Consider the following 13,377-nt stretch of genomic DNA (forward strand, 5'->3'; position numbering starts at 1 on the left):
GCATTAACTTCACAGAATGGAGCGGGATGCCGTTCACGCACGACTGGACACCAACGCACGAGCATGTTGTTGCAATCGGAGGACGAGTCGTCGCATGAGGTCTGGAAAAGCATGATGTGGGTCGCCGAACAACCACACCAAGATCTGGGGCTGCTTGGCTTGCAGAAGCTCATGAGATCGGCTCGAGCACATCAGTCGCTTCGTGGGTCATAGAACCATCTGGCTGCTGCAACATCGAGACAAAATCAAGTCTATGCGACCAGGACGCAGGACGACGAAAACAGGATGAGCCAGGTGGATGCTCGGAGCTGACCACATTTGGCAACGGTGGATCAACTGATAGCAACGAAAGGTCGAGCAAAGAATTCTTCAGAGTACTAACTACTGCAGCTGCGCATGCAGTCAGGTGAAAGCTGCAGGTGCAGCGCAAGACGGCCCGGGGATCTTCTTTGAAAGAACCGGGATCAGCGGTCAAGCCTGCCAAGGCCTATCAAATGTTGCGCAATTGGCAGAAATCGAAAATAGCCGCCGACAGCGCATCCATGCAGAAGTTGTTCTCGAAGATCCATGGTTACTTCTCCCAAGTCTTGAGCGCCGAGTCCTAGCGGACAAGGCCCAGCCACCACAAGTGAAAGAAGATGATGCTTCGATATCCTCGGCACCAAGCTTCCTGCTTCACCGACAGTAACTGAAAATGCGCTAAAATACCCGATCTTAGCCGAACCCACCCTAGCAGCCGACCGTCACTTGGGAATCCACTTCGAGCTGCATTCGCTTGTGTTCATCGTTCAAGGCTACGCCGCAAACTGCTTTCGAGGGCTAGGGAGAAAGTACGACTGTCCATCGCCGCGAACATGCCGTCGCAATCAGACGCGCGTGCGCTATACGAGCTCTGACGCTCGAGCGCTGTCACGGCAGTGTTTAGCCATCCGCTGATGCGGATTATGCACAATTAGGTTGGCCCTTGACAGCTGTCAGACGCACCAAGGATGGCCCCGAGAGTTGCATCGGACGCATCCATGCGACAAAAGCACCATTCTGTATTTGTTCAAAGCTTTGTTGTTCCAACCCATTTTACCTCATATGGCCCAAGCGCCACGGCTGGCTTTATCTCGATGCCGAAGGCATACGAACCAACAGGATGTTCCGCAGCTGCCGAGCTTCACCGCGTCGCTTTGTGCCTGCATGTGCTTCGATACCACTCACACCAAAACAGGCGCGTTCAAACAAAATCTAGTAGCTGCAGCATTGGTCTATGCAGGTTACAGATGACCCATGACTCGGCATGGTGGCCCTCAAATCACCTGTGGTTCATGTGGAGGAGTGGTTGGTGGTAGCCGCCTCTCACATCACAACACGAGCTGAATTCAGATACGCCATTAGCTCCAAAGGAGGGAAACAATGCCGGGGGATGGGGTTTACCTTTGTCAAAATAGTCGACCCGTGACTCGGATAATATACTAAGGTTCAGGCTTGTTGATATCTACACCACTGTTGCGACCTCGCAGTGTCTTTACCATCACACGACCGACGCCAGCATGATCTATACTTCAACAGAAGGTCCTATTCAGGTACCAGCTACTGACATTGTCTCTTTCTGCTTCGACAAGCAGAACGACTTTAACGAGGAAAAGCCTGTACTGATCGATGCTGACGAGCCATCGAGGTGCCTGAACTACAAGCAGTATCGGACTCTGGTTCGTAGACTCATTGCTGGTTTCAGGGCATATGGGTTGCAAGATGGCGATTCTGTCCTCTGCCAGGTCGGTAACACCTACTTATATCCAGTTCTCTTTACGAGCATTGTTGGAGCAGGCGGTGTATGGGTCGGATCGAACCCTGCAAATCAGCATCATGAGGTCGATCACTACGTGCAGCTAGGAAATCCAAAGTTCATCGTTACAGAAGCAGCTGGTCTGTCGAAAATTCTGCCGATTTGTGAAGAGCGGCAAATTCCTCGAGAGAATGTGTTTGTTTTCGACATTGACACATTTCCGCTATATATTGGTGTTCCTTCGGTCTTCTGGGGATGTTCGGACGCGGTGAAAACCTCAGACTCGACAAGGTCATTCACCGATCTGCTGTGCCATGGTGAATTGGACTGGAAGACTATCAACACGCCTGAAGAGGCAAAGAGCTCACCTGCCGTTTATTTCTCGACGTCCGGCACAACTGGTCTACCTAAACTTGCAATGGTGTCACACTGGAACATGATAGCTCATCATCTTATGATACATCAGGAGGTGCCGTTCGAGGTTACTCGGGTAATCTCGCTGCCTTTCTTCCATCTGTTCGCCACTAGCTTCACCTTCATACAGCCTACACGGTATGGACACACAACATACGTGATGCGTCGATTTCACCTGGAGAAGTACTTGCGCTACCACAGCCAGTACCAAGCCACGGAAGCGTACATGGCGCCACCGATGCTCATAGCAATGATTCAATCAGAGTTTGATGTGAAGGACCTCTTGAAGACTGTCCGCTTTGCAGCTACTGGAGGCGCTCCATGCGACGCGGTATCTATCAACAAGTTTCGATCACTGTTGACTGATGCTACAATGACCGCCCTTTGGGGCATGACAGAGACCGGTGTGGCCAGTGGTTTCCGTTATGGCGAGAACGATGAGACTGGCTCCGTCGGCAGATTTTTCCGAGGTATGGAAGGGAAGCTGATCGATGCTGACGGCAACCTTGTCACGGAAGACGGTGAGCCTGGCGAACTATACTGTCGCACTCAAGGTGTTATGCTTGGCTACCGGAACATGGAGTTTCCGGAAGAGGAGAAAGAGTGGTTTCGCACTGGTGATGTCTGCTGCCTCAGGGAAGGCAAACTGTACATCGTTGGACGAGCGAAAGAGCTTATCAAGGTCAAAGGGTATGTGCCCCCTCACAAAGCCTTTGTTTCCTTGAGCCGCGCACTAACATATTTTTAGATGGCAAGTCGCACCCGCAGAACTCGAAGCGGTCCTGCTCCAACACCCAGAGATCGTCGATGCCGCCGTTTGTGGCACTGTCGCCGCCAATGGCGTTGATGAAGTGCCCCGAGCGTACGTCGTCAGACAGAAGAAGCTCCACGAGACCAGTATGATCACAGCTGAAGAGGTTTATCAATTCTCCCGGACAAGGCTTGCCAGCTACAAGGCCTTAGACGGTGGTGTGTGCTTCGTCGAAGAGATCCCACGCACACCCAGCGGCAAGATCCAACGAGCCAAACTTTCCAGAATGGACGAATACCGGCGAAGCGTCACGGCGATTCTTCTATCTACAGGCATCACCACAGAGCAGAAGGGGAAGATCTCCGAAATCAAGGATACAGCCATGCACGGTGTCGAGGTTGCGTCACCAACGCAGAATATCGAGGCCAGCCCAAGAAGAAGTGTCCGGATCTCAGCTCACCGCTCGAACACGTCGACGAGCTCAAGCTCATCTGAAGGACTTTCCCTTGGTAGCTTGAGGATGCGTCCACGACGCAAGCTCACCGGCAGCTCGACTATGTCGGACAATGGCGTCTCCGTCACGACCACGAACATACAGAAGGTTCAGAAGAAGCAGTCCAAGCGAAGCAAGATCAAGAAGTTGGTCAAGGCTGTGCAGGCCGCTGCAGCATGAACCTGCGGTATACATGTATCGAGCAGCCTCGATGCAATGGCGTTAGGTTACATCTCATGGTTGGTGGTTGGCGCTGATGGCTCAGGGAATATTCTCGGTCTAATGGGAGCTTTTACGGTTATGGGACGGTGTCGTCGCACTTAATGTTGGCACTCGCTACTGGAAGCTGATGTACGGACAGCACAGAGGATGGTAGGTAGGGAAGGTATTTATGTGTTATACAGACTTTCAATTATTGGCTAGTATCCTCTGTCGTTCAGCAAAATACTTGATCAAAACAGTGTTGTCGATTATAGACTGACCCTAATTACAGTATTGCACTGTCCATATTCTGTATGTCCCGCCCCAACTCCATGCTTGTAGATGACCTCGAACGACTCGGTAACTTGACCATCTGTTAATAGTCGCCAACGCCAATGCTCGAGTCGGCGGCGCCCATGCTCGACTTATGATGCTCCTTCCAACTGTCGCGAGCCTCATTGAAGGCAGCCGTGATAGCGTGTAGAAGTCTAGATCACATGTTAGCAAAGCCTTTGTACAGAAACAAGACACAACTTACGTGCTAACAATAGCAAGGATGAATGTCCCCCAAGGCAAATTGCAATTGGTTCCATTCGGCTCGAGTCTGACTCCTCGAACACGATGACATGGGCCACTCGTGCCATCCCTACCAGGACTAGTCAAGACCGCGACAGCAATGAAGCCACCAACGAAGGCCAGGTCGAAGATGATCCAGATCCATCGAAGCCACTTCGGGCCGCCTCTCTTGAGAGCGAACTTCATGAGCATCGAGATGAGGGTGTAGGCGACAGCGGCCGCGAGGATACCTTCGACGGCGCCATTGGATGCGCTTGCGCGACGAATGGTGCGGATGATCTTGTGGAGGCGGGCTGAGAAGAGGCCGAGGGAGATGACGGAGGAGAGGAATTGGAAGACTCGGAGGATCTTTTGGAGGGTGTGATTTGCGCGGATGCGTTGGTAGAGGGAGGGTTTGGTGGTGCTGACGCCGCCTTTCATGGAGGACTCGGACTTCATGATGTGGGAGGGGGGTTGTAGTTTGGTGAGGTTAACAGATTGGAATCTTCGACTGTAATGGTCGCAACGTGAGATAGACGGGGGACTAGAGTACTGGGATATGGGAGTGGAATATTTTGAAACTGTCACTGGGGAGAACGCCCACCTGCTTATAGATATTAGAGCCTCAACAAACCTAACGCGCCGTTTGTGGCGTTGCACGATGACGGTGTTTGGAAAAGTTACAGTAGGTCTTGGGACGTGCTCTAGAGGCTGAACTTCAAAGTTATCATTCATCTTGACCTGACACGATGACGGTGGCCGTGCAACAGCCACGACCTGCGTAGCTTGCTGATATGTGATAGGTCCAATTGTTTGAATTCAGTCAATGTTGTTCCAAGGCAGGGAAGTCCATCGATTCTGCGACGGGGAACGATCTGCCTTGAACTTAAAAGTCATCGTCAGGAACAACTGGAAGTTGGTATTATTCCCTGACGATCAAAGTTGGAATCTTGCTAATCTCGCCACTTCCCGGACAAAAGCTCCGGCTAAAATCTTGGCATGAGATTGGCGAAGGATAACTGAGCTTCCAGGTTGTGTTTGGGGGTTCGGGCGATGCGATTTTGAAAGAGCAGCGAAACCCATATTGGCGACATTCCTCACAGTTTGGAGGGTACGGAGCAGCTGTCATCCAGGTTTGTCGAAATGGCTCCGGAAGTAAGAGCCATGCCGACATCACTTTCCACAAAAGTACGGCGCAAAAGTTCAAATGTCACTAAATCTATTTAGGACCTATGCCAGCAATGACGAGGCTGCTCAGCGTTTGGTGCGGTGTGGTGTGTCATCGCAATCTCCAGACTACAAACGTGCCTTGCGCGGCAGTCTGTTAAACTTGGAGCTGAGACAGCAGGGGTTGGAATTCAGATCCATCTTGGGCAAATCGAGTCAAGTTTGGAACAGTTTGGATTGTCGGCATTGCATACATGTTGTCTCTGCCTCGTGCACACTCGAAAATGTTCAACTTTGTCCTTCAAAGCAGCCACTTTGATCGACTAGGCGTGCCTGCTCTACATCCTCGGCGCGACGCGCCGTTCACTCGCCCCAAGCACAGACTTGGGAAGGTCTGGTGACTGTTTCGATCTGCAACAGATGCTGGTCCGCGCGGAAGGTCAATGAAGCCGCCATTGAACCTGAAGAATATTGTTCCTTACAATGGTCACGTTATTAATATTCTGATGTGAAGGAAGCCTGCCGCAACGACACGCTGATTTCAATTTCGTGCATGTAGCAGGAGCGGCAAAGCATGGATGGAAGATTAGTTCAAGCTGGGTCTGGTAATGCTATTGACAGTAGCGGTAGCTGGTACACGTGGTTGTCGCAAGCTGGATTCAGAAGGTATTATTGTGCTCACTCCTTCCCGTCGTCCCAAACGTAGCATTTGCCAGTTCTTGGCAGTACTATCAAGGATGATTCGCTTGAGCATTACTGTACTGCTGCCTTATGGGCTGGTAAAAGACCAATCAGAAGTCATGATCTGCGGACAACGAGAGGATTTTCACGGTTTTTCCCAACAAAGGTCGGTCTGAGGCATGGAATTCTAGCAACGTAAGATCTGAGCCGACACTTTGAACCCTTTGGTGTCCTCCAAGCTTAGTAAGAGCTCTCGAGAACTTCGCAATGACTTTGCCGAGTGCAGCATGAACGATTTGTGAGAAACTTTTCAGTGATCCGAGAGGATTCGAGATCTGGTGAAGCACGGGCGCTAGCACTAGCAGTGTTGGCAGGCGTCATTAGTGTTTCTACGCGGGGTCGTGGTTGCTTTTTGTTTCCTTCAACAGCTGGTAGTACCTTCCTGCATTGGATTAACCATTGTTGAAAGTTTCCTTCACGACCACCAAGCTTCTCAAATATCTCACACCGACCTTCAAAAACCTCTCAAGAATTCTCATCTTGGTCTGTTCTTTCGCAATACCAGATCATAAATATCTAGAGTTCGTACCAATGCAATTGCTGGCAGGTCAACAAAAGGACTGACATTGGATAGAACCCCTCCCTTCACACTTCTCAAGTCACCGCAGTCTACAATCCCAAGATGCCTGGCTCAGCAGTCCATTTCGGCGGTGGTAACATCGGTCGAGGCTTCATCGCCGAGCTCCTTCACGAGACTGGCTACGAGGTCATCTTCGTGGATGTCGTTGACAAGTTGATCGACGACATCAACAATACCAAGTCCTACACCATCACAGAAGTTGGTGCCGAGGGCAGAAAGACGAAAACAATCACAAACTACAAGGCCATCAACTCAAAACACAACATTGACGCTGCTGTGGATGCTATTGCCAACGCAGATATCGTCACCTGTGCTGTTGGCCCAAATGTGCTCAAGTTCATTGCGAAGCCCATCGCTGATGCCATTGCAAAGCGAACAATGTCCAAGCCTCTCGCAGTCATTGCTTGTGAGAACATGATCAACGCCACCGACAAGCTCAAGGAGTTTATTGTCGACGAGAAGAACATGTCTGCAGAGACTAAGTCAGAGCTACCTAAGCGAGCTGAGTTCGGCAACTCTGCTATTGACAGAATCGTCCCAACCCAGCCAGCTGATGCCGGTCTTAATGTTGTCATCGAGACTTTCTACGAGTGGTGCGTTGAGACGACCGGCTTCAAGAGCGGGCACCCAGACGTCAAGGGCATCCACTGGGTCGACAACCTCGAACCATACATCGAGCGAAAGCTATTCACCGTCAACACCTCGCATGCCACTGCAGCCTACTTTGGCTACTACAAGGGCATCAAGACAATCCACGAGGCTATGGCAGACCCAGAGATCAAGAAGGAGGTCAACGACGCCCTGGAAGAGACTGCACACCTTGTCACTGGCAAGCACGGCATTGACAAGAAGGAACAACAAGATTATGTTGACACCATCATCAACAGAATCTCGAACCCAGCTCTGGAGGATGTTCCCGTACGAGTTGGTCGAGCACCGATCCGAAAGCTTGGCCGAAAGGAAAGATTCATTGGTCCTGCCTCGCAGCTTGCTGAACAAGGCTACGATGTTAAGGCTCTTCTCAAGGGTGCCACGATGGCCATGCGATTCCAGAGCGTCGAAGGCGACGAAGAGAGCGCAGAATTGGCTAAGATCCTGTCTGAGCAATCTGCCGAGGAGGCCACCACAACTCTCTGCGGCCTCGAGAAAGACCACCCCCTCTTCCCCAAGGTCGTCGAGTGCGTCAAGCTCGTCCAGTCCGAGAAGAAGTGAAGACGTGCCTAAGGCTACAACATTGAGATCGGTCCGAGACTTCTACCGAAGATATGATTGACAGTTCACAACTGCAGCACGTCACCCCCGCCATTCCTGCTCAACAGCAGGAGGTCTTTCAGATACCATGAAATTACGATATCACACATTTATGAGCTGATGAGACGAATATGGGCTATGCCAGATACAGTTGTCGGGAGTCAATAGTCTTCAGCACTAGATTTACTGCCGCCATCCTCGGTAGCAGCTTCACAAAAGCATGATAGACTTCACTTCGACCATGATGCATAACATGTCTTGGACTTTCTTTTTCCGCCGTGTCCTGAATCTTCTCTGGCAATGCCTGATCCTGTCGTTCGCACGTTCATGCTTGATCCCTGTGCGTGTACACCTCAATTGTAACCTCACGCCTATACACACATGCATCATATCCTTACCCATGCTACCTCAACCCTGCGATGTTCTGGCACTTGCCAGACAACTTTCTGCAGCGTGTACTAGTGTTGCTCTGAGAGAGTCTGAGACGGATAAATCAAGCGAGGCGATATCCAATTCGTGGTATCTATGCAAGAGCATGTGCTACATTTCATCTCAAAGTCAGACATACGAGTGGGTAGTCTTGCAACCAGTTTAGCAGAAACAGACAACAGTTCAGGACTAAGCATATGAAACAATGGTTGTGGGAACCACATCGAGCCATTGAGGTTCTAGACACAAATAGTACAGTACACTCTATTGATCGCTAGCTACCCTGTTCACACGTTATAGCTTTGGCCATGACACTGGTGTAGCGTAGGCCATCTAGCAAGACCTAACTAGTTGTACTGTAGGCTGAAGGGCCTTCCCTCGCATTCCTCATGCCGTGCAATTCTCTGGCAAAACTGGTTTTAATGTCTGGTGGACAGATGTGCTTAGTCGATGCCAACAAGAATCCGGACAAAATCTTATGGTCTAAGCTCGAACACCTTGCTGGGAAATTTTGCTGCCCACAGGCTGGAGGCATCGAGCTTTGACGGCTGCGGCCGGTATCAGTGGTGATGCGAGAGCTGCGACTGCTGCGATGTCGAGCTGGAATAATTGAGCTGCTCCGTCGTGAAGGTATCAAGGCTATGCAACATGTGACACCGTCTAAGCCATCGGTCCTGTCGGAGTAATATTGTGAGAATATGCTGGCAGACCTCGCTATTCTGGATGCTGAAGTGTGTGGCCGTCTGAATTGGATCTTCAGGAGTGACTGCTCATAGAACACCATGGTGTCTCTGTCGTACCAGCCACCACCTGATATCCAGGAACAGCACCCTTCACACCAAGGAGACCCGAATGCGACACTTGACGCGACACATGACACAAGAGATGAATCCCGAGTATTTGCTTCATCTTTACTCCTCCTTCGACGACTCAGCTGACCCATTCGACATACCACCCAACCCCGTAGCATCCTTTATTCCCTGGCCCATCGGCATATGCACCCCAGGCACCTTCTTCTCATTAAACGCCTTAATAATATAATACGTTCCCATTCCCCACAACCAAACCCCCACAGCCGCAAACGTCGTAACAAACAGCGTAGGCAGCAAAATCACCAGCGCGAATCCCACCGCAGCAACAATGAACAGCAACGCACCCAATAGACCAATCAGCAACCCCGCCAGTATCGCGAATATCGCAACCGCGAGCGTCATCGTGACGAACAGGGCGAGCGGGAGTCCGCTGATTGCGATCTGAGAGAGGAGGAAGGAGGCGAGGTAGGGTTTCTCGGTTGCGAATTTTGTGAGTTTTTCCTTGAGATTCTCGCGTGTCTCGGGTGGGACGACCTTGTTTAGAAGGTTGGTGCCCATGTTGAGGAGGGAGGTGACGCCGCCTTGGAGCATGCCTGTTATGCCGCCTAGGCCTGTGCCTCCTGTTGTGCCGCCGGCAGTGGAGGTTACTTTGTTGGGGTCTGCTGCTGCTGCCATTTTTGCTTAAGCGGTTCGAGGGGGAGGGGAGGATCGGAAGGGGTTATCTGGTGAAAGTTGGATCTCGTGTCTGAGTACTGACGATGGAGATGAGGAGCTCAGTTGTCGATGAACCGAATGCGTGAAGTTCGTCGTTGATATCAGTTGCGGTTGCAGAGGTCGAGCGAAGAGAATAAAGGATGTTTCAACGGTTCATTTGCTTCAAGTATTTGCAGATTTTTTGATGTTTCTCCCCGTACCCACAGGGTTCAGACTTTTGGTGCAGGAGTTCATCATGTCGCCGGAAACGAGGAGAAGGTGCGATGCAAGAACAGGTTTGTGAGGCAGTTGCAGGGATGAAGCTGGTCGACATCGCGATTTGTTTACCAATTTGCGTCATGTTCATCGGCTGTCCGCCGAGCCGCCAATGCTGGAGCGCCTGTGATAGGCTCGAGTCTTACTTGAAAGTTGCTGCTGTGGCGGTGCGTTTCCGGTGAGCAAAGCATGATTGGAGCCTGTGGACTTCATTCGTGGTCTTCCATCAATAGCTTCTGCATGTGGTCGATTTATGATTCTCAATAAAGTTACTCACGATGTGTATCGGATACACTGCTTTATAGCATCGACTGGCTAGGCTTGGCTGAAATAGACTATGCGACAAATGCTAGCGACTGCACAAGGAGGTCGAGGAAGCATTTACCGAGAGGTACGAGAGACATGAGATTTTGCTTCCTGTCCACTCAAGGGGCTCGAGACCATGACTTCCTCCATATCATTCGGATGTGCGCTCCAGACACACAACAAAGCTTGGTGAGATATGCCTAAGACTTGACCTATTCGGCCTCCATTGAATGAGCCCATAAGTCAAGCCCCGCAGAGTTACAACTCATGCATTGACGCCCACGATCCGGATCCGTCCCTCGACCTTTGGCGCAATAGCTCTCGTCCACTCGACCTCAAATTCTCCTTCTCGGATGTTATCACACATTCGAGGCTCGCTGACACCCGCAAGTCGCTGCCACTTATTCATGACCTGCCTCATTATCCTCATCTGCCTCTCGTGGTCTTCGATCTCTTCATGGTTTTGGTCTGGCACAAGTGTTTCCTCCTCGTCATCCGAGTCATCAAGATATTTTCCCTCCTTCGTGTCTTTGACCGTGAATGCTCTCTTCAACCCGCGGCGTGCCTGAATTGGCGAAAGCGGCGTCTCAGCACTTCCATCCATCCCACCAGGCCCAGCTGTACTCGGTGTCTTCGGTGTGCCCTCAACGACAGGCTGAACACGATGCAATTGCTTATGCACGCCCTGCCAGTGACGGTCCAGGGATCTACCCCATTTGCTCCATTGACCGAGAGTCTTGAGGGACATGAAGTATTGTCTCAGCAACATGCTAAGCAATATGCCATTTTCTTCGCTAACTATCTCTTCGAGCTCGCCGCCTTCGGATTTAGCGAGGAGGGACTCGAAGCCGTCTTTGCCGCGGGCCATGTAATCTCTTGTGACAAGCTTGTATTTTCTGGTCAGGTCGAGTGGCTCGTCACCGACAAGGACGTTCTTGGTAGGATCTGGTATGCGTTTTCCAGGCGGCAATGAAGGGTCGAAGGTGAATGTTATGTTGCTGACTTGTGGGAAGCGACCTTCCAGTGCTGGGTACGTAGAAACTCCATTCTCAAGAGCATCGAGGATTGCTTGGCCAGGTGCCATGATGACAACACAAGGGTCTTCGAAGGGAAAGCTGGCACAGCCGGTTAGCAGATCATCAGAGGAGCGAGCGTACGCCACATACCAGTTCATGATGTCTCTCAAACGTATTAGACCTGGTGGATATATCTGGTCTCCACGTATGGTCCCAGCTGCCATGATCGTACAGTCTCCTCCATAGTTCGTCCGCATAAGATCGCAGATGAAATTCCCCATATTCGATTCCATGCGACGAACAGTCAGAAAGCGAGCATCAAGCGGTGCCGTGGTATGCCCAATGGGCTTGTCGAGCTTCGCCTTCAGAGCATCAGTCAACTCAGCAGCTATCTCCTTAGCACCGGGGTCCTCCTTAATGCTGGAAACGATGTCTCGTCGGGCAATGTTGAAGTCCCATTTGCCCTTATGTTCTTTCGACCGGCGTGCTTCAATGTAGCTGAGCTGTTTGAAGTCCGTACCCGATCGGAGAACATGACAGCCATTGATAATACTGTGGGCATAGTGGTGGTCGTGGCCGCCGAGGATAAGATCCACAAGTCCGGGCTGAATCAGTTTGGCCACTTTGTTATCATTTGGCTCTCGCTGATGAGCTACTACGATAATGATTTCCGCTCCCTGTTCTCGAAGGCTCGGAACGAGCTCCTCCGCTGTCTTGTAGGCTGACTTGTAGTTAAGATTAGGTGGTAGTGAATTAATTGTATCCAGCCATTCTCTTTCCACCAAGCCGATTACACCAATTTTGATACCGTTAGAGGACTCCAGCATCACAGACCGCTTTGCATTGCCCAACGGGACATTGTCACCCAGAGCAGGGTCTAGCACATTTGCCAACAGCCAAGGAAATTTGCATTGGCCAGAAAGATGGCGGAACTGGCGGATACCGAAGTCAAGATCATGATTGCCAACGCAGGCGACATCTGTACCTATGTTGTTGAGGATGGGAACCATATGACTACCTTTTGTGACACTGCTCTCCAAACTCGGATTGAAAGCGTCCCCCGAGAAGAAAGTAAGGAGTTTGGGTTGACCGTTGAATTTATCGCTGTTCCTGTATTCGTTCACCACAGTTTGGAAACGGGCGATGCCACCAGCGGGCTCCGCGGAGGACGAATCGACATGGTACACATCATTGTAGTGCAATATACGCAAGTCAGGTGGCTCAGTCAATTCACCTGCTGAATGTATGATTCGCGGTTCATCTGTGAATTCTGGCTTTGAGCCGTTTTGCTGATGTACCATGGTTAGTCCTGGGGTCAGAGTGGTCACTGGATTCCTTTGTGAATTCAGTGTTAATCGTTGCAGTAATAGGAAGTGGTCACACGAGTACTGGTTTCATTGTTGACCTGACAGGAGGCTTAGCATTCAAGGAGGATGCAAGGCTGACCAATGAGAATGCTCTCATTGCGGACTTTTGAGCAATATGGATCCGGCTGCATGTGCTGCATTGTGCTGAGGTCTTCACCGTTTGTTCTGACCATCGATTATCTTGCTTGCGCATTTGAGGAATGCTGAGTGTTCGGGAGAGACTAATATCAGAACTGGATGTCTGCCGCTGATGTCAAGTTGATGAGCGTGCTCTTGGTAAATGCATGCCCAACACGAAGACGAGAAGAAGCTCTCCTGGCGATATGGAGCAGTCGAAGTGCAAACCATGCAAATTTCGAATGGGCACGCGGTCTTCTATGAATCCTCGGCACCTTCCCATCGAAGATGAGTGGTACAGCTCACTTCTAATCTGAGAAATGCTCAATCGGCGATTGCCAACAAGTAGCCGTGCTCTCTCGCGGTCATGGCAAGTGCTACCCTATGCGACCTCTTCACGGATATCGATCTCGAGCCTCAACACATCATGCCTT

General features: G+C 50.8%; 5 protein-coding genes across 5 annotated transcripts; 2 read left to right on the top strand and 3 right to left on the bottom strand.

Annotated features, from left to right (window-relative positions):
• Positions 1 to 1,538: 1,538 nt before the first annotated feature.
• On the top strand, positions 1,539 to 3,612 carry PMZ80_005697 (uncharacterized protein; the record flags this gene model as incomplete). Its single annotated transcript, XM_064874114.1, has 2 exons — positions 1,539 to 2,878; positions 2,937 to 3,612. 2 exons carry the CDS (start codon positions 1,539 to 1,541, stop codon positions 3,610 to 3,612), a joined length of 2,016 nt encoding a protein of 671 aa, XP_064729836.1.
• Positions 3,613 to 4,009: 397 nt separating this feature from the next.
• PMZ80_005698 (uncharacterized protein) lies at positions 4,010 to 4,647 on the bottom strand (the record flags this gene model as incomplete). The annotated part of the gene is made up of 2 exons (XM_064874115.1): positions 4,010 to 4,121; positions 4,172 to 4,647. The coding sequence occupies 2 exons, from the start codon at positions 4,645 to 4,647 to the stop codon at positions 4,010 to 4,012; spliced, it is 588 nt and encodes a 195-aa protein (XP_064729837.1).
• Positions 4,648 to 6,718: 2,071 nt separating this feature from the next.
• Positions 6,719 to 7,888, top strand: PMZ80_005699 (uncharacterized protein; the record flags this gene model as incomplete). The annotated part of the gene is made up of 1 exon (XM_064874116.1): positions 6,719 to 7,888. The coding sequence occupies one exon, from the start codon at positions 6,719 to 6,721 to the stop codon at positions 7,886 to 7,888; it is 1,170 nt and encodes a 389-aa protein (XP_064729838.1).
• Positions 7,889 to 9,267: 1,379 nt separating this feature from the next.
• Positions 9,268 to 9,843, bottom strand: PMZ80_005700 (uncharacterized protein; the record flags this gene model as incomplete). The annotated part of the gene is made up of 1 exon (XM_064874117.1): positions 9,268 to 9,843. The coding sequence occupies one exon, from the start codon at positions 9,841 to 9,843 to the stop codon at positions 9,268 to 9,270; it is 576 nt and encodes a 191-aa protein (XP_064729839.1).
• An 865-nt stretch (positions 9,844 to 10,708) lies between these two features.
• Positions 10,709 to 12,760, bottom strand: PMZ80_005701 (uncharacterized protein; the record flags this gene model as incomplete). Its single annotated transcript, XM_064874118.1, has 1 exon — positions 10,709 to 12,760. The coding sequence occupies one exon, from the start codon at positions 12,758 to 12,760 to the stop codon at positions 10,709 to 10,711; it is 2,052 nt and encodes a 683-aa protein (XP_064729840.1).
• Positions 12,761 to 13,377: the final 617 nt, after the last annotated feature.

Source organism: Knufia obscura (assembly GCF_036327395.1).
Source record: "Knufia obscura strain CCFEE 5817 isolate CBS 148926 chromosome Unknown scaffold_6, whole genome shotgun sequence".
NCBI classification, from domain to species: Eukaryota; Fungi; Ascomycota; class Eurotiomycetes; order Chaetothyriales; family Trichomeriaceae; genus Knufia; species Knufia obscura.